The following is a 20,296-nucleotide window of genomic DNA, read 5'->3' as shown; positions in this document are numbered from 1 at the left end:
TAGAGCTCACTGGATGCAGACACGGACACAGCGATACATGCATGCAACAGACATCCTTGAAATAACAATGAAGTCAAAGTGGCCCGGGGGTGTTTTTTTATCCTATGCATGCTTGCACATTGCTATCCATTCATGAGATTATAAGCTATTCATTACTGCATGGTACAGGACTGTATACCAGTTATCCTATAGGCAGTACAGTATGAATCCAGAGAGGCAGGGAAGACGGGATCTGCAGTTTCTTTGCTTTGGGCTTCAGGCAGTCAATTTTCCCTCCATCACGCACTCGAACACTTTCAGTCATTCCTGCGCCCACAGTATTTATCTCACAGTCTCTCCCTCTATCCTCCCTCTCTCTCCCTATATTAGGCCATCCTCCTTTCCCCTGGCTCTGATGTTAATGCACTCCCAATCAGGCTGTCCATTAAGCAGACATGCGCTTCACGTTCATCAGGCCATCCAAAGGCCTGCATGCAAATGAGCTCAAATTGCAGTGCGCTGCAAACTCCTTGAAATCTCCTTAGAGGGAGAACGTGAGTGTAAGACATGCATGTGTGAGAAATGCAGAAGGAAGTGAGCGCCTGCCTGTCCATTTCATGCAAATGAGAGCAGCGGAGACAAGCATTACAAAGGATTAATCCAATCAGGCTGCCTTTTGATGTTTTGATGCATTGGTGAGACACTCACATGTGCAACTTGCTAATATAAATTCACTCCGTGATTTGTCAGGCTGAGAGTTACTGTCAGCCGAACTCTTTGTCACGCACAGTGAAACTTCTCCGTTCTGAAATCACTGTCAAAACTTTAGCTAGAACCGCTAAAAGTGCGACACAGAACAGATCTTGTACTTTATTTTCCTTTCCTCCCTTTTGACCGCAAGGCATCTCACATCACTTGTTCTTTACAAAAAAAAAAAGTTTGTTATTGTATCCAGTGGGACGCATTCATTCTCACCTCAGTTCCTTGCCATCTCTAACTTTTTAAACCTGCTGGGTGGATTTTGAGAGAGCGGGGAGAGAATAGAAAAGGACAGTGTAGATGTGTGGGTGTAAGAGCTGTCACCGTTTTAAGAAGAAAATTGTTTGAGGTATCAACAAGGAGAAGGAGCAGCAGAATGAGGGAAAGACAAAGCCTGGGAGTCACAGAGACGTGCGATTTAGAGGGCTGCCTTTTTGCATTCACGAGGCATGGGGCCGGGCGTTAAATGCACAGAGCGGGTTGGGGCGGGGGGTGTCAGCGAGGCCTGCCGCGTGCCAACTCATAAGTGGCTGTGGCACTCAAAGATAATGAAGAACGATGATGAGACTGAGGAGGGCATGCCGAGGGCCCACGTGCACAACTAAAATCACCCAGCAGCCACCTATCGGGCTGAGCACACAGCCTCTCAGAAAGGTTTGCCAACGGCGCTGATTGCCTGTCAAAGAGTGTCAAAGTTGCAGCTTAAATTTCCTTTTTCATTTACTAATCCTGCACACTTCTCTGCGTGTTCTCCTGAACATGTGTGCGTCTCCACATATGCACTCACGCCTGGTGTGTGACAGAATGTCGGCCCGTTTGAGTGTGAGCCCGCACTGTACATTAACGCCACAGGACGCAGAGACACAGTTGAGTTAGAAGACACCGCGGAAGGGAAAATAATGGAAGATAAGCGAGTTTCCCGCATTCCTCAATCGTGACCTCGAAACACACTTGTCGTCTTTATTGTTCATTACTGAGCCGTGCACCGCGATACGCTAACTAATCCCATTAAACTAATCCACATGAAAACAACTTACGGCACGATAAAGGCCTGCACCGCCCCCACCGTTAATTTATGCCGTATTCAAATGTGCACGGAATTGAAATAATTAATGTGACTCCCCCTGAATGAATACCCGCAGGATGTTTATTTTCATCCACAGTCCCTCTTTGCACAGCTCTCCTTGTATTGTCTTTGAACACAGCATGGTCCAGAGTCACTATTCTCAGGGTGAGGATCTTAAACTTTTCCTGTTTTATCCTCAGAGGCAGTGGATTTACTCCAGACTGGAGACCCACGTACAACCCCAAAATGTAGTTTGTGTGTTTGACTTTACCACACACTCCCTGTAGTGATGAAATCTTGTTGAAGGCTTACTGCAGGTGAGACCTATCGCCAACTTAAATCCCTGACATTGAATCTTTTGCTAAGAGCAGAATCATACCACCTCTCTTTGTCTCCCAAGGTAAAAATCTCACAAGCGACATGATGAGACAGCTCGTGAGAAAACCAGCCACAGGCAACAATTCATCCCCAAACGTCTTTCATCCCCAGAACCTAAACCACAGCTCCCACATTATCACCGGCGCGGGCCCTGAACATTGTCCGCTGTTTAACAAATGCGGAGCGTGTTTGGATCGGAGGAGCGCACACATGGGATTATGAATAAAACATGTTGCCCTTATTAAAAATAATCTGGCTCAAAAGTGCCAGAGGCCCTTGAGGTCGATAACCGCCCCCCCTCTCCTCTCCATCCCCTCCCTGCACCTCACAGGGTTCAAGGAGAGGGGTACCTGATTAGCAGCGGCAACATCCAGAGAGTGCATTCCAGTTCTTTAAGATTCAGTGGTGAACGTGTTGAGTGGAATTAAATAAAGCAGATAGTGATTTGTGCTCGGGGCGACACAAGGGGGGGGTTTGTTTTTAGGGATGGAGCCGAGCTTTGTCTCGTTCTTACCTGAACATGTCTCCCAGGCCCTTCAGCACGCCTTTCTTGGCTTTGTTCTTGTCCTTGTCTTTCTCCCTCTCAGATTTACTCCTCTCCTTCCCCCCAGACTTGTCGCGATCTCTCTGTCTGTCGTCTTTGGAGAGGTTGCCGTTCAGCCCCGGGCCCACGATGAGGTCGCCGCTGGTGGACATCGACTCGCGGCCTGATCTGGAACTCCCCTCGGTGTCCTCGTCCACTGGAGTGAAGAGATAACGGGGGAAGGAGAGGGTGGTGAATAAAGATATGACGAGGGAGAAAGAACACAAACACAGGGATGGAAAGAAAATACAATGTAAGTCAATAAATCCAGACAAAAACTTTAACTTCTACTTGACTCCCCATGGATCAGAAGCTGCGATTGAGATCAGCAACACAGCACCACTTCTTTTTTTATCAGCTACAAAGCTTCACTTCTTTCTTCTGGCAACATCAGATAAACCATTAAAAGTAAAACTGTGTCCCACAAGGTATGGCAGCTTTGAACAAAACACACTGAATTCATCTTCCTCATTAGAGCAGAATATATTTGTATTGTGCAACCCTTTGAGAATAGTATTCAGCGGAACATATCTCACTTAGCTGAGAGCCTGGAGTTATTTTAAATGTGTACATTTCACACAGCTCACAAGAGAACCGCCTTTTTTTTTTCATGTGATGATGATGATGTGACCAAAAAGTGCACGCTGTAATGATAGTCGTGTGAATCTGGCTCCTAATTTAAGCCTGAACTAATTTCAACCCAGACATAAAATTGAAATCGAACTCCTTAGGTGATGCAGGGTTGATTAAACTCAAAGTTTCCATCACATCTAATCAGAGCTGATGTGCAAAATGTAATTAATCTGTCAGTAATTATACATTTAAATAATCTTGAAAAAAAGGCTCTCAGGGATTTTAATTGCAAATGTGGCGCACTTCGGAATCTGCATGGCTGCATGTCTACGCCAGATCTGTGGCTCTGAGGCGTGAGGTAGATGTCCTTCAGATTATAACTTGTTACAGTTTTGCGTGTCGTCGTCTAAGTTCTGCCTTTGATGGAGACGAGAAAAGCGCTTATCATGAGGCACGGAGAGGGAGGGGAGACCATGATGGATCTCTGGCATACGCGATGAGACAGACTACGCGAGGGTGGAGCAGCTAGATTCCCATTTCAAGGAACAGAGGGGGTTTGTTTTCTCTTGTGATCTGTGCAGCTATCTGCGATTTCTTTCAGCCGCCATCTCAGAGGAAATTACTGAAAAGGAATCTCAACACGAGGCGGCGTGCGGCAGGAATAGAGAGCGAACCGCAGCTTAAATCTGCTCAATTATGCAAGTCATTGCTGCATGCAGGCCCTCCCCTCCATGTCTCCACCTCCACAAATCTGGGAGCAGGTTCTGGATGGGTATCAGTTTTATCACTCAATGCGCTGCCTGCTTATCATCTACTTAGAAGCAATGGCAGTGAATAGCAGCTGTGGCTGTATCTGGCTATTTAAATGACTGAGATTAGCAGGAGTGCTAATGTTGCAACTGCCTGATGATGCCAAGCTGCAGATAACATGCTAAACATTGTAATCCAGAGCGTCCCAGAGGGCAGTGGCCATGTGTGCGTGTATGTGTGTGTGCAAGTGCATGCATTTGTTCGTGGCCTGGTTCTTACATGTTCTCTTACGAAGGCCTCATATTGAGTTAGATCCATTGACTGTATAAGAAGTAAACGTAAAATAGGAATAAAAGTGAGGTAAAGGCCTTCATGTGTTATGGGAGGAGTACCCTGCCCTGTTTTGAGCTGTGAACGATCTGTATTGGCAGCCTGGGTCTGAGCAATAAAGAACATTTGGGGAGGTAATCTAAAGGTGCTTTTCGACAGTAGGAACTTTCCCCAGGAACTAGGAACCTTCTGAGGAACTCTGTGCGTTTCCAGGGAACCAGGGTCTAAATTTAGTTCCAGGGTAGTTGACATACCCCCTGAAAAGTCCCTGCTCAGGGGGCAGTACTTCCCAAAGGTCCAGGAACTTTTTAGGGCTGGGCCTGCAGTGCTGATCGTTTCTGATTGGTCGAATACACACAGCCTTTTATTTCACCCACTAGGGCTGCACGACATTAGAAAAAAAAGAGACACAAGCTTTCGTGTTTGATCCACTTGCAATGCAATCGATCAAACACAGCACAAGTCAAATCTCCTCCATGCTAACAGGCTAACTGTAGTGTCGCACAAATGATGATACCTTCTTCTTCTTTGAGTTTTAATGGCGGTTGGCAAACCAGCTTAAAGGTGCATTACCACCACCTACTGGACTGGTAGTGTAGTGCGGTTACTTTGACAGTTTCTTCATACGTCATTGGCCTGATCTGCATAATCTTCTGTGGACTTTAGGCTGCTGTGGAAACGCAGACAATAATGGGCCACAGGAACCATTTAGTTTCTTGAAGTGAAGTTCCTGGAACTTTTGGTCGAAAAGCACCTTAAGACTTTCTCCTTAATCCCCTCACTCGATGCTCTGTTCTGTCCTCTTCTGGCTTCAAGATATAATAATGCATAGCGAGGACCGGCAGGAAATGAAATCAGATAAATGCAGTGTTTTCCTATACATATAAACAATTAACAATCATACTTATTATTTGGGACTTTTAAGTCTATTTTCTTTTAACACAACAAACAAAAAAAATATACTTTTACCACACTGGTCGGCTCAGCGACTCTGACACCCGCATGAAAAAGTAGCTGCAGTTTAAATATGTGTTTAATTAGCATGATCAGCCCTGTTTGAGATGAAAGCTTGCCGTCTTCTACTTCCTGTCGGCACACACAACCTCACGCCGTGTGTGTCCTGCAGGTTTAGCCGCTATTTAATCACTCTGCGGCACGTACGCTCCGTGAACGGTATTGCAAAATCTATGTCGTGGCAGAAGAATGCAGGACACAGAGAAGCTATGGCCACTTCTTATAAACAGGCGATAGTAATACAAACGCCAAACAAAAGGAGACACAATGTTTTATGTGTCAATGTAATTTTTGACATTTGACAAAGCAAAGACACACAAACAAGCCTTCTGCTACCAAAACAAACTCAACGTTATAACAGCAGGCATCAGAAGGTGAGGCCATCCACACACATTTAATGGAAGTGAAAAGAAAAAGACCCCGGCTGAAAGTCTCAAATGACGGCACAAGCACTGATGAAAGTGTCAAAAAGCTGAAAGATAATTTGCAAAGACAGACAACGACAGAAAATGTTTTGTCACTTTGGTGGAACTCTGCCATTAAACTTTCCTGCTTTAATAATGAGGCCGTTTAGCCGGCCTGTCACTGAAGGTTATGACAGACAAGTAAAATTGCCGGTCTTATTCCAGCACATGAAAGACGGGACTTTTCTTCAGCAAAGGCAGATTTGTCTTTCTCTCTTCCATTTCCTCAAACGATGCAACACAAAGTAGCACGAGGGGAAGTCCATTTCGCCCAGCAGGATATCTTGTGGGGACACATTTTCTTTGGGCGATGCCACATTCTTATTTTATGTAAATAAAAGTCTGGGAGCAGAGGAAGGCAGCGGCTTATCTGTCAACTTTGACTATTAACCTCAGTGACGAGCAGACTGGCTGCTTTTATCTAAATTGAAAAACAGAGTTATTTGAATATCATGGGGGAGAATGCAATATACCGCGGCAGGGGAAATCGGTTGCTTTCCCCATTTTTCTTTGCCGAGATAAGACTGTATTTAGTGGCGTGCCGACAGAGCTTACGAGAACAAAGCGTTTCAGGCAAATAATTCCCTCTTTTTCAAATGTCTCCCAGCTCTTTAATGGTGAAAGGAAATTTATATCTGGTGATTACTCTTGTGGCGTTGCAGGGTTATTACCTGTCGGAAAACCTAAGACGTCTGTCTCCCTGTTCCCGACGCATGTCTTTTTGTCATCAAACACCAAAGGGATGGATATACTCGCTCAAACGCATGGTGGCATGTCTTTCCTCTCATATATCGCCTTCACGGTTTAGAATAAAGTACGGAATTTGAGCTTTAAATCCCAGTCAGGTACGCAGGAAAACAAATGAGAGCAAAGCTGGCAAAGTTGTACATCATAATGTGCCAAAACAAACTGGCACAGGCTGAAGGAAAGAGTAGTGTTTCATTTATTACCATAGTAAATGCAATTACGCATACATATCACTGCTACAATGGATACAATACGGCCCTGACGTGTGTGGGTAAACAGCTGAAAGTTTTCCTTGCATGCACTCCGTCGGAAAACACGGCAATGCACTTTAAGGGAACGTCGGCTCCTGGGAAAGCATGTTGCCACAGTCTCTAACAATTCCACTCAACATGAAGCATGTGAATATTAATGAGTGTGTAACCTAGACGCTTATTGCAGATGTGCAAGTGGGGATCCCTAACCTAGTTTACTTGAGGGTGAATTCTGCCATTGTGGAGCGGCTCTGGGGAAGCATCGAGTTGGCCTACATTACACTGACTGAATGTCTTTGTAATGATCGACTCATGTCTTCTGAAGTACGTTATATAAAGGCACACTTTTGGGCACATTACTACTCTGAATAAACAGCCTTTAATAAAAGCACTCACGTGTATCCATGCTGTTCTCCTCCTCTGCCGGAGCGACACCAGGCTTCTCGTATGATTTGTCGATCGCAGCTCTGAAGCTCTCGTTGCAGCCGCGGCCCCTGACGATGCGTGAGCGCGGCCTGTGAACATTTATCTCGCCGTTGTGCGCTGCCTCTGTGACAGCCGTCTGGAGGCTTTCAAGGGAGCTGGACTTCTTCAGGCCCAGGGAGGGTCCCATTCTTAGTTCCTCAGCACCTGCAGAAAGAGGAAATAGCGTCAGAGGCCAGACGACTCCAACAAAAGCCACCTAAAAGGTATCATCATTCACGTTTGCTAGTTTCTTTTAGGATGATGTTATGTGCCGGGCTTGGCAAGCAAAGCGAAGGTGCAAGTCTGGCAATTAATATTAAAAACAAACGATGCCACTTCCTGGCTGATGAAGGGTGTGAAATGAGAACAGAGTGTTATATCTTCACTGAGACACTTTCCTTTGGGGAGTTATGATCCAACCTTTGTGCTCGTCTCTGCAGAGTAAAACAATGTGGCTGAAATATAATGCATATAAATGGACCACTATCAAAGAGAACAATGTCGCACAGTACCGGCATGATTATAGTGTTATAATAGCATATAATAAAGTCACTAAATGTTTAGATAGACTGTAAACCTATAACTGTTTCCACAGGCGGTGCGCCTCCTGCTGCTCCCCTTTACTCTCTGCGTGAAACACAGAGGAGGCCGAGGGAGGGACGGCACATAGAATAAACACATCTACCTCCATTTATTTACTATACATCTCTTGTGTTCACCGGCCCATATCGCTGTACTTCTAAGGCAGTTGAATGTATTGTAAAGACAGCAGACCAGTGCAACATGAAGGCAGAACAACACTTTACTCAACACATATGCTGATGAGCCTGGTGGATGTAAACACAGCCCACACGCAGAGCAAAGCACCTTAGAGTATTGCAGTATGGTTTACTGGGCCATAACTCCTTCAAGACAAACCAGTGGCCCCCTTTACATTGCCTGCACTGATAAATGCTGCACATATCGTAACCATTATGCAAAGCAAGTCCCATTAACATGTAAATTGTACACACAATAGAAATTAAGATGTGTTATGACGTCGTCTCTCATATATAACACTTTGCAGACGGAGTGTCTCATTGAACGGACGCAGATAAAGCTGGTGCAGAAGACTAAGTGAATTTTTGAACAGTCGACCACTTCACCAGCGGAGCCAGGCCCCGGACAGCTGTAATTATTTTCCCAATGCTTGCCAGGGGTTTGTTTAGGGTATGTAAGTGGAGCGTGACTTAGGTATTGGTATTTCATTTTGTCAGGGAGCGTCCGTCAGTTCCCCGGAGCTCTTACCTTACCTGCCGGTTGGTAAACAAGCAGCCTGGTTGATTTTCTGTCCCCTTTATTCTGCCTCGATTCGGCGTGCAGCGCGGCGCTGTCGGACGTAACGAGATGGATTTCTGAATATGTGCGAGTAAAGCCTTGTTAGATGCAAACTTCTGCAGAGGAAACTGTCAGTGAAGGTGGATAAACTGTTGATTAAATTACTTATATGGCCTCTCTGACTCTCTGTGGGTAAAGCACATGTCGATGGAGTCTGGACAGAGCGGCATTGTGTCTTTACGACTCCCTGTAGACCCCCCACATGTAGAGCGTGTGTGCTTCTTTTTCCTCTGCGAATTCATGGCGGTGTAAATAAACATCTCCGCTGCTCTTCCTGTCGGTCTACAACAGCAAATGTTGCTATAAGGTCTGGCGTTCCCCCCACTGAGTAGAACACACACATGCAAACACTGGATGCATATGTTTGTGCCCCATGTAGGGACTCCCAAAAGACACAATAACACAAACTCATGATATATACACACACTTCTATGTCAGCTACCATCAACAAGAGCCACGACATGTTTAAAGTGGCCTAAATGAGGCATGAGCGCTGCTGCTGGGTGATCACAGTGGATCTTTACATGGAGGGCTGCACAGCCAAACACGGATTAGGCAAAGAAAATAAACCCCCATCACTGAGGGAAAACAATTTGTGGCAGTTTCACCGAGTACCTCCTGTGAAATGCATTTTGTCTCATTGTGGGAGCGATGGAGGCAGGAAGAGGAGAAACACGGAGCGGTGTGAATAAACACAGATTTCAAAAGCACGGAGTGGAGGAGTTAAGAGGAGAGAAAAGACAAGGTTAACTGGCAGCGCGGTGCAGAAAGCACATATGCAGCCTCTGTTATCAGAAATGTACCAGTGACAGCTTGTCTTCTTTGTCAGCGGAGCTCCTTTGCTATTCTCTTCTTGATCCCTTAACCAAGCAAACCTGCTGCAGCTCAGTCGTGATTACCCAGCTATCTGAGCTTCACAATTCAAACACACACCGTCCATACAGGCTTCCTGCAGAGGTAAAAATGCAGGAAAGGCCGAGGCTGATTGATTTCTTATTTCAATCATCTTCCCATTTTTAAGAAAGCGAGGATGTTGAAGCTACTTTAAGGATTTTAAGGGTCACAAGGGCATCCCTCTTTCTGCTGCGTTTGCTTCCAACACCCTCACTGAGAGTCTGAGTGCTTCTCTATCATCCATGGCAGCTAAAGATCTGGTGTCAAAGAAGTCAAATAGGCTAAAAGGTCAGCTGTTAGCCAGCAGTGTTGGATTTCCAGAATGGTTAATGTACTGTTAAGTCTTTGACACGCCATTTTGCTATACTTTCGTCAATGTTAATAAAAGTGCCCAATCCCAAGAGGACCTGGACTCAATCCTGAGAGTGCCTCCCCGAATAAATGAACACCAATCCCATAATGCTGCTTCACGTGCAGAGGGAAGAGCCATGTGTGCGCCTTCAGGCTGCATCAGACAGTAAAATGAAACTTTACTGGGAGCTACAAATGTCTGGGGGGTCAAACGCTCTCTGCTTTCTGGAAGAGAAGATTCATTTTACTGCCTGGTTCCTCAGAGGAGGTGGGCCATTTCTGATTACTATGGCAGATTTCATGCCAGGAGAGAGAGAAGCCTTCCAAGACTGAAGAGAATGCAAGTAAAAAATCATGTAATTCATTTGTTTAGACGGAGTAATCTCATCATGGGAAGGACGAGAGAGGACAGAGTGGGAAAAAAAAAACCCTTATGAGGAAACATAGGCGCAGATATGACGGGGAACGCTGTAATTTTTCATACTTTGTGTATAACACTCAACCCAGAACAAATGGCGTGTAAATGTGTGGTTTTTTTAGCTTATGACTGCCAACAGCAGACACGCAGGAGCCGGGGTGCATGTTTGACACAATGGGATTTCAAGTTAGAGCCGCACAGGATGCAACAGTTCAAGGGAACATAAATGACATCTGCTGTACTCGGAAAGAGGGAATAATCCTCCCGTTCGGTATTCCGCACCACGATCCCCCTTCGCCATTGTTTCTAGTCAACGCGGCGTATGAGTGAGAGAAGCGGAGAGACAAAGAGAGCGGGAGAGCGAGGCAGAGCGGGAAAGTTTGCCCGTAGACCCCGGCTGCCTCGAACCTGCCTTTGTTTTCCTCAGAACAGAAGCAGCCCCGGCTCTCCTGGGAGAGTTTGACGGACAGCTCTCTGTATGCCAGTCTATTATGTGATTCCTATCACACAACAGGAGCCTCAGTGCTCTGCTCCTCATCTCCCTCGTATTCAGAGGGATGAAAATACATATTCCCCCATTGCATACAGACACGCATTTGTCACTCCCTGCACGTCTGGAGGAGAAATGAAAATCAAAATGAAACACACAAAAAAAGAAAGACAATCAAATCAAACAGGGGGAAAAGTGCAACCTGGAATTCTGTCACGGCCAAAGACAGAAATATCCAACGTGCTGAGTTCCTTAGCCAGATTAAAGGCAAGGACAGTTAATTGGAGAAGATCCATTGCCATTAAACCTTAAAGGGGAGGTATGGCAAACTCCATGAATAAATCAGTGGCAGTTATTACAGGGACAGGAGCCCATAGTATAATTAGAGCAGCTAAAACTACGCTCCCCAGCTATTATTCACCACAAGGCCCTTGCATGTAAAGATCTGTGTACAGACAGGAGCTCCATTACACATAATTTATTCTGAGAGCCAAGGCTTTAAGCAGGGTGGTAAAAGGGTAATTGTGTTAAAAATAGCCTCCAAGGTGGTCAGGGGAAGGCCACGTCCAGGTAACCCAGTGGAAGTGAGGGTCGAGCAGGCTCCTATGTCTCTGCCAGCTGTGGACTATTAGCCCGACAGAGGACGTCCTCTGCACAATGAACGTGAGTCACAAAAGGAATCATCATCACACAGACTGGTTAATATCTCCATCAAGGACGTTAGCTACTGTCCTGTCCGGTGTAGTTTAATCAACCAGAGATAAATATATTTCTACATCTGTTTATATCCCCATGTTAGCTTACTTGCCGAACTAGCAAAACCATTAAAGTCGAGGTGAAATGAAAATGTCACTTTAATCCTTTTAGATCACATCCTCGGTAATATGGTGCATCTATCTGACAATATAGGCCAAAAAAAATACAGAAAATCCATTTCTTCGTATTCTTATATCAAATTTCAATCATTTTTTCTTCCTGTAAAAAAAAATATCCCGTGTGCTTACGTAGGCTAGAACCAAATTTCAACCAATCAATCTGCAACATTTAGCCGCAGAGCACCAAGAACGCTCGGTCAGTTAGCTAGCTACTGCGCTGTGGAGAACGTCCGTCTACGCCCACTTCTCAACCATCAAATCAAATCCCTCTAATGATATGTCCCGTCTGCACGTCCTGTTTCCGAAAAGCCGTTTCAGCTCGACTTTAACATTCAGCAGCTAGCAACTGTAATGCCAAGCCTGGCAACCTCAGAATAAGTATGTGCACTCACTATTTCTTTAACCAGCGCTGGCCAATCAGTGACTGGCACTTAGAGCCTCTTAAAGGGTATTTTTAAACATAGGCCCAATTTTCCCCGAGTTTGGGACTAAATCATTATAAGGTACAAAAGTTTTGAAATTGCTGCAGCAGATTGCTTCAGCAGCGTTGCTGGTCTACCGTATGATTTTCTTTTCTTTTTTCTAACATCCCTGAACACACCAAGAAACAGGCATGTTAGGTTAAAATGAGTGCTCCCAGACATCACTCAAAAACACCCTCTGATGACCCAGCCATCAGCTCATTCTGTGTTAATGTAACAGAGTGCATGCACTCGAACATGCTCCAACCAGATCTTAAAACAGCCTGCCTATGATGGATCAATTGAAGCGAGCTGAAGAGGCCAACTGGCGAGTAATGTCTCTCTATTGCAAATGCCACTCCATTGCCTGGCTCCCTCGAGCCCTCCACAACTCCTGAAAATAATGACTGTTTTCTTCAATCATTTGCACTGCAGAACGAGCACAATGGCACAGGTTCCCACATTAGTTGCCAAGTCTCTATTCATCGCCATGCAACTCTCTCTCAACAATATGAAAACCCTCTTTTGATCATGCCGCAATTACCTCAAACAACTCTCTCCTCCATATGCATCTAAAGGTGCCAAGATCACACAGTCAATAATGGCTGCTCATGAGCTGGTTATGGAGAACGTGTGGGACTGCGTTTCACATCATCGACCCGTGGACCCAGCTGAACAGTCATAGTATTAATGCTAACAGTGTGTTGTTGTGGTCCAGGTGTGGTTGCTTACCTCCATTGGTTCTTGTGCTGCCGTTAATCTCACCTGCTACTGTTAAAGAGCATAAACAAGGGTGAGTGGTTAGTGCTTTTTGTAGCACACATGCAAAGCAGAAAGAGACAGAAGCAGAGCGTACAGGACGGATAGTGAATACTGTGAGAATGGTGATGTTAGTAAGAGATATTAGACTCCATGCAAGGGCCTGTCAATCATGAGGCTTACAAGGCAAAGTGGCTGGAATGTGCTAATGTATTACTGCCAGCCGTGGCACCTCACGTCTCTTTCTTCCCTTTTCTTCCCTCACTCAATCTCCTTCCCAATCTAAATGGGATTGAACTGCGGGGTGTCTGACCAGTTTAGCATATTTCAACAATGATGGGCTTCAAAGTCATGAAATCCATCTGCTGATGCGATTTGGGAGCACCTGGAACATGATTAAAAGGGAGGGACAAAAATACCAAGTGACAGAAGAAAATGAGAGTCTGCAGGGGGTAGCGTTGTCGAGCATGTTAACCGTTTAGTCAGGGTAGCTTTGAACGCACAGCACAGCTTTATTAATGTGTTCATCTAAAGAAGGGAGGTGTGTTTTTACCTGCTGCCTATCTGCTGAAGACAAACAGAGTCCGACAGAGTGGCAAGGAGCCGTGTGTTTTCCTTTTCAAGTCCATTGTACAGTACATCACCCAGAGGCCATTTTTCATTGTGTGGCTTTGATGTAATAATTTCATTAAAATAATCAACACACTATAGCAGCGTGCGCCTTTCTTAATATGCAGCAAATCTTAAAATGCAGCCTTCATTTTAAACACCGGCTGTAAAGCTCTTGTTCCGAGTATCGACTGGAGCATTTCTCCTGCGGGAACTCGTGTCAAAGTTATTATACGAGAGGAACGACGTAGTTATTTCTGTTCCCAATCTGAACACTGTTAAACTCTCACTGATGGATTATGACTTGGCATTGGCAAGGATTTCCGTCGGCAGGATGTTTTAACAAACTCAATTGGGCCCTGCAAGTAGTGGAAGGAAATGCGATTTTGAAATACGCCTAATAACACGCGCTGATGTTGAGAGCTGTGATAACAGAGCAATAATAGAGATTTGTAAAACACCAGCACTGGTGATACAACGAGCTCTGGATCACCGTACGCGTAGAGGAACAAGTGTCTTGCTTTCTAGGACTAATGAAATTACTGGCGCCACTTTGGACCAGTTAAGAAGCAGTTTTGATTAAATGCATTGATAAAATGTGCATTTGCAATAATGACAACGCCATCAAGGAGTTATCTCAGCATCCGTCCCATTCTACTCACTTCCTCTCAGTTAGATCCAATTATATCTAAACTTGCCACTAAATACATAATGGATAAGATTTTAATGCTAATAAATAACTGCTCAGTGAAACCTATCCAGTGGCTAACTCTCATAGCGTCCTTTCAGCAGAAAACTTTTGTGTTGTCTTTGTTGTTGAAAAGTTCGGAGGGGGGACAAAGGGTAGGACTACAACAGGGAAGGTGTACCCCACAGAGCCGAGTGCAGTGGCCCGGACCTGCACTAGTCTGTGGGAGAGTCAAAGATTTCTGCAGGTCTCTGGGCTCCACGAGGAATAGAGTTGGCTGTTATCTGTTATGATTAGGCAGTGATCCGAGAGAAGGCAACGTCTGCTTCAGCCTCAGTGGGAGAGGCTCACAACTCGCACCATCTTCCCCTTTGGAAGTGTGTTTGAGCGTGTGTGTGTGTAAGTCTCACTGCAGACAGTAGACAGTCTCTAAAGAAGCTGTTGTGCACTTGCTTCTTGTGTTTTTCCTCATGCTCCACCGGACAAAGGACCATGGGAGATAAAAGCCAAAAGGACATTGTGTGTTTTTGTGTGTATGAGGGGATAAGGTGACCAGACATCAGGGTTTGTGCAGGATTGTCCTGGTTTCAGCTGGATTTCCTCAGCCCATTGTTCTGGTGTTTTCAGCACTTGTATAGACCAGGGCCTCTCAAACTTTTTGGGGCGAGGGACCCCCTCATAATCGTAAAACCGATTAAGCAGGCTTACTGCCATTTGCACTCTTAGATGCCATTGGAACTATTTGTCTTGCATAACATATAAACCTAAACACTTCAGACGTGTTTCATAGTGATAAACAAAAAACATTTCACTTTGAATCATGTTAATACCACTTACATACTTTAAAACAGAGGCTCATTTCATTCTAAGTGCTTGAGGACTCGACTTGACAGCATTTATACTTTTCAAGTAATTGATCTTTCGCTTTCAGAATATTCAGACAGCTGCAGGAAGTTGAGTGACTCATGACAGATTGACTTGATGTGTCACAATCATGTCAGTTTCTATTGGTCCAAAGCTAAGGTGGGTGGGAGTAATGGACACAATATGATTGTTTCATTGGCGCTAATGGTCCTCATCTGTAGACCTTAATTTATTACAATTATTTCGCGGACCCTCAGGTTATGGTTCGCGGACCCCAAGGGGTCCTAGGACCTCACTTTGAGAACCACTGGTATAGACAACTATTATGTGATGTCAGACAAATCATTCCTAACACAACTGCCATACCTCCCCTTTAAAGTGTAATGGCAATGGAACACAAAACAATCTGAACTCAACACTAATTGTCTGCATGTATTTCAATCTACATTTTCCCAGTAGTACATTTAATGTGAGACTAACAGTCTTGGTAGCTTTATCCATACGCTAACCTGCGCCACCGACAGTACACCCAGACAGAACACATCTGGTGCATTCATCTGTGGCTAAAGTCTTTCTTCATTTACAACCTGCATGATCATTGTGCTGCTTGTGTACCGGCATGCTGCAATGTTGCCATGTTCCTGGATCTCAGATTATGTTGTTGGAATTATCTTGTAAAGCAAATGTTTTGGGGAATCAGCTTATTTACCTTCTTGCCAAGGGTAGATGGCAAGATTGATACCACTCTCATCTCCATATGGAGCCTGCTAGCAGCTGGCTAACTCAGCTTAGCACAAACACTGGAAAAGGACAAAGACAGCTAGTCTGCCACGTCCTAAGGTTAGAGGAAACCTCTTTCAAAGCTCACTAATTACTAACATGTTATATTTTGTTTTTTTCGTTCACACCAAAACTTGTGGAACAGCTCTAAACAGGGTGATAGTTGCCAAACTATTTGTTGGCGAGGACCAGTTGCTGGACGAAATTCAGGGAACTTGCAGTTTCCACCAATAAACAGTTTGATACATAAAAAAACAAACAAACAAATGTATAAAAATCTTTTGATCTCGACCCAATGCAGATGTAATGTGTGTGAATAACAGCAAAACATTTACCCAGATCCATGCTCTTGGACTTTCGTGTCTTGACGATTTCCAGCTCGCCAGCATTTTCGTACTGTTTGGTGCGTTTCTCTGACATACTCTGGCGGCCAAAGCCCTCCCTCTGGAACGCCCCGTCAGAGTCCGCATCTGCACCGAGCGTACTGCAGTCCAGGAGGAAGAAGGGAGAGAGGGAGACACAGACAAGTATTATAATGTTGCAATGAGACACGGGGAAATCCAGAGTCTTACCCTTTAAACCACAGACAATCCATTTAAATATATATTTAGCAATAATTTACATCACACTATAGTTATATTGCAAAGGGCCATGCTCATAATAAGACTGGAGGATAAAATCAACCTATTATTATTCATGCATCCTCAAACCCCGGCCCAAACACTCCTTCACTATCAGATAATAACCACCGACATTCAATTCTGGCACAAACACACACACAGTCAGTTTCAATCCTTCATTTCAATGTTCTAATCAAGGACACCTCCACCTCTGCGGGTGGGATCAGGACGGGCTACAATTGGGAAGGCGAGGCCTGGCTTAGAATGTGTGATACCCCAATAAGGCGAGGGTGCTCTGGGGTCACGGCCACTCAATAACCCCCCTCCTCCAATATGTCTGGGGCACTGGGAGAGCCCAGTTGACTGGCGCGCTCCCTTTGAGATCCTCTATCTATGTCTGGATCTTAATTGAAAATCAGAGGGGAGTGGGGAAAGGGGATTGGGAGGGGGGCTGGTATTGGCATGCAGAAGAGCGCATTTACAATTAAGGTGAGAACATCTTGCCATTTGAAGGGAGACAAAGAGGAGGAGATGGAGTCTAATAAATGTTACACGCATGAGAGGACGCTGTCACTGCGTCTTTTGTTCTGTTGATGATCATACATTAGAACATGTCGGGGCTGTTTGTATTGTTGCCTCCAAGGAGACTGATATTCCTGCATTTTACATCAGAAGTTCATCAAATGATCTCATCCCTCCTGCGAGTACAAGCGGAAAGCTTTTGTCCTGCGTTGGATGTTATGGTTATTTTTTGGAAGCCGAGTAGAAGGGAGGAAATATGGTTTTTGTCAACGTATCCTGTTGGAGCAGATGCTCCTCCAAGCACCCTTCAGTATTTGTAATTTCATTTAACAGCGACTGCAGTCCTGCTGGCACTTGTTTGCATGTAAACAGTTCTTATTTTGGTTGTCGGCCCCCATTTAACAAAAGAGCTGCTTCATGTGTCACAGAGAGGCTGCTGTCGTCATGTCATTTTGCCGTCGCCGCACCTGACAATCCCAACTAAGATCAGACTGCCTCGCAGGACCGACTCCGGCTGACACAGGAAGAGAGGGAGGTGGGGCAGGAAGAGAGGAATGACAGCACAGATGTATAATTCATTTATTCATCATCCCTCGCTATTCTCCTCTCATCGTTCCAAGCCCACGAAAAAACCAGCCTGCCCTCTCTTTTTCTGTCTGCGCAAATGTCAGCTGTCGGAGCGTGACTGAAGCGGTGCGGGAGAGAAAGGACGTATTTTCAGTCTGAATTCAGATTTCCTTCACTCTGTGCTCAGTATTGTGTTTTTTAGGACAATTACAGACGCATGAAACATGGAGAAAGTAAGAAGCCAGGTGGTGGGATCCTGTGCAGACCCTGTCACAAAGTTACAGAAAGTAATGACAGAGATAAGCAGTAGGGTTGAATCAGCGTGTCCTAAAAAGAAGTGGTGAAAATTCTGTAGGCAGCAGGCGTCAGGTTCAGAGGGGCTGCCCAGCGGTGGTGTAAATTCACTCAGTAGGACGTCAGATTTTTTTTTGGTTCACGCCAAGCAACGACTAAATGACGAGTTGGGGATCGAGCACAGAGAGGTGGCCAATTGTGTTGCTTTAAGCACCCTCAGAGCTGCAGCCACCTGCTGTCTGAACTTGCACCTTGCAACAGCTCCGCAGCGGTAACCATAACTATTTAAAGAGATGGCAATTACCCTCCACCCCGCTGGTTCCCACCCTCTTCAACCTGGGCCCTTTATAGCAGTGGTTCTCAAACTTTTTCAATTACAGCCAAGTGCCCCGTCCTGTGAAAAATATTTTTGATCGAGGAAAAAGCACTTCTATAAAGAGTTACAATACAGCCCTGCTCCACCAATGTCTGACTTAATAAAACAACCTTGTAACACTGCATGTGGCGCACTGTTTTTAGTTTCTCTTGACAAAAGAGAGCACAATGCACGGGGAAGGTCGCAGCTCTTCGTAAGCTCTTGAACAATTCCCAATAAAATGTTCTTCAGGGTACTGACAGTTTTCTGTTGCCTCATGCCTTTCTTTTACTCTTCAGACGTGCTGCTGGTATGACACTCTTTTCCATCGAAATTAGTGCATTGACGTTGGTTTTTCAGACCCGGGAAGACCTGCTTATAGATGCTGATTGTCTCTTATATAGTATATATAGTATCCTCCTGTCAGTCTCTTTTCTGCTGCGTCACGTCTGACGTCACAAACACTCCCGAAACAGGGTTAGTAAACAGTGAAGATGTTACGGTGGTTAGGTCTTTATTGTATCTATCACTCGTTCAGTCTGTTTATCAAACTCGACAAATTTGGAACGATGTTCAAGCGCTGCTCAGACGGAGACGGGAGGAATTTGTAGCTGAGATGACCAGAAGGAAGTTCGCAGAAGTTACAGACGGTGCATAGCATTGCCCCTGAAAGGGGGCAGAGGTTAGCTTGTTTTGCGTTCGCATCAATGCCAATCGGAGACAAGGTGATAATTACCCGGGTCTACTGCAGAGTCATTTGACCCGGGTCTGAACGGCGATTGTAGTCTTTCCCACTAAGCAAAAAAGCCGAGTGTTAGCGGGTGTTTTTTGATCAGTGGGAAAGCAGCTCAAGTGTGATCTTGAATCTCATTTTGTTTTTAAAATATTTCATTGATTAGAGGAATGTTTTCTGCATGGTTTATAGAACTAACATTTTTCTGGACTTACCCTGAGAGATAGGCCTACCCCTGATGGTGAAACAATGCCTTAAAGCAAAGTGATTCCTGCCTGCAAACTTTCAGAGATATCACCTCTTTAAATTGAATCGATATTACAGAAGTCAGCTTTGTAAAATATGAAACCCAATTCTTGAAATGTGCTACTTATTGCACCAAAGGCACAGAAGAGCGGGTATAAATCTTCAAGGCTACTCAATGCTGGCACACAAAGATTCACAGTCCATTAATAAAAATGCAGCACTCAATTACACATCTTGTATTCACTTTCTACTGGCTATTAATTTCCCCATAGGAATGCTGGTTGAAATGAGATACTGCTTTGAAAGTGTCTACGCTCTGATCCAGAGGCTCCTCCAGCTCAAACACAGTCTCTACTGGAGGAGAGGAGAGCCAGCTGAAAGGGCCCGTGAAGAAGAGAGCCGTACTGGACTTGGTTGACCACTGTCTCACTTTGGTCACACACTAAAAGAACATTTATTGGATCGAAATAAGAAAAAGCTTGACCATATGGCCGCCTCCCACATGAGTATGATAATCTGCAGAGTGGCACGATTTCTTCCTCCGCCCCTCTGGCCTATCTCTAATAGTGGGCCCAATCCATTTGGATAATACATTCCCTCATCTCCTTTTCTTTAAGCAGTGTTTAAAAGCAATTTCCACTATTCCGAGCAGATGCTTTGCTCCCTGTTCAAAGTCCTCCCATCATCTAAAATTAACTCGAGCTGAGGATTGCTCACAGGCAAATCCACAGCTTTAACTTGCACTTTACATCAACTTGTTCCTGTCGCCGTCTCCCTCGCAGGAAGTTAAATGTGTCAACTGCACCTCAGCCTGGTTGCTAAGTGGCGTGTGCTAACAGGTCTCTGTAATCACAATTTATCTTTTCTCTTAACTTATTTTTCCCCTTCTTACCCCCACTGACCCCAAAGAGGTGAGTCTCAAGGTATCCAAGGTGAAAGGAAAGTGCAGCTTGGTTTGAGCAGGTAGCAGGGGGTCTGAGCATTAGCTTCAATGCCTGAGAGAGAGAGCAAGCGGTGGAGAGAGACTCCCGGTG

The 20,296-nt window shown here is 45.0% G+C and overlaps 1 protein-coding gene across 1 annotated transcript in view; it reads right to left on the bottom strand.

Annotated features, from left to right (window-relative positions):
- The window catches only part of LOC138595814 (partitioning defective 3 homolog), a 409,339-nt gene that overhangs the window by 101,567 nt on the left and 287,476 nt on the right, over positions 1-20,296 (bottom strand). Inside the window, exons 17-20 of the mRNA XM_069667257.1 lie at positions 16,261-16,409; positions 12,958-12,996; positions 7,291-7,524; positions 2,697-2,922 (exon numbers count right to left, since the gene is read on the bottom strand). Coding sequence (XP_069523358.1) covers positions 2,697-2,922; positions 7,291-7,524; positions 12,958-12,996; positions 16,261-16,409 — 648 coding nt within the window. The remainder of the gene's footprint in view (positions 1-2,696; positions 2,923-7,290; positions 7,525-12,957; positions 12,997-16,260; positions 16,410-20,296) is intronic.

Source organism: Semicossyphus pulcher, unplaced genomic scaffold (assembly GCF_022749685.1).
Source record: "Semicossyphus pulcher isolate SPU_LCO1_2020_fin unplaced genomic scaffold, fSemPul1.0.p SCAF_18, whole genome shotgun sequence".
In the NCBI taxonomy this organism is placed as follows: Eukaryota; Metazoa; Chordata; class Actinopteri; order Labriformes; family Labridae; genus Semicossyphus; species Semicossyphus pulcher.
Note: the sequence above shows the minus strand (reverse complement) of the source record. Positions and strands in the feature narration are given on the sequence as shown.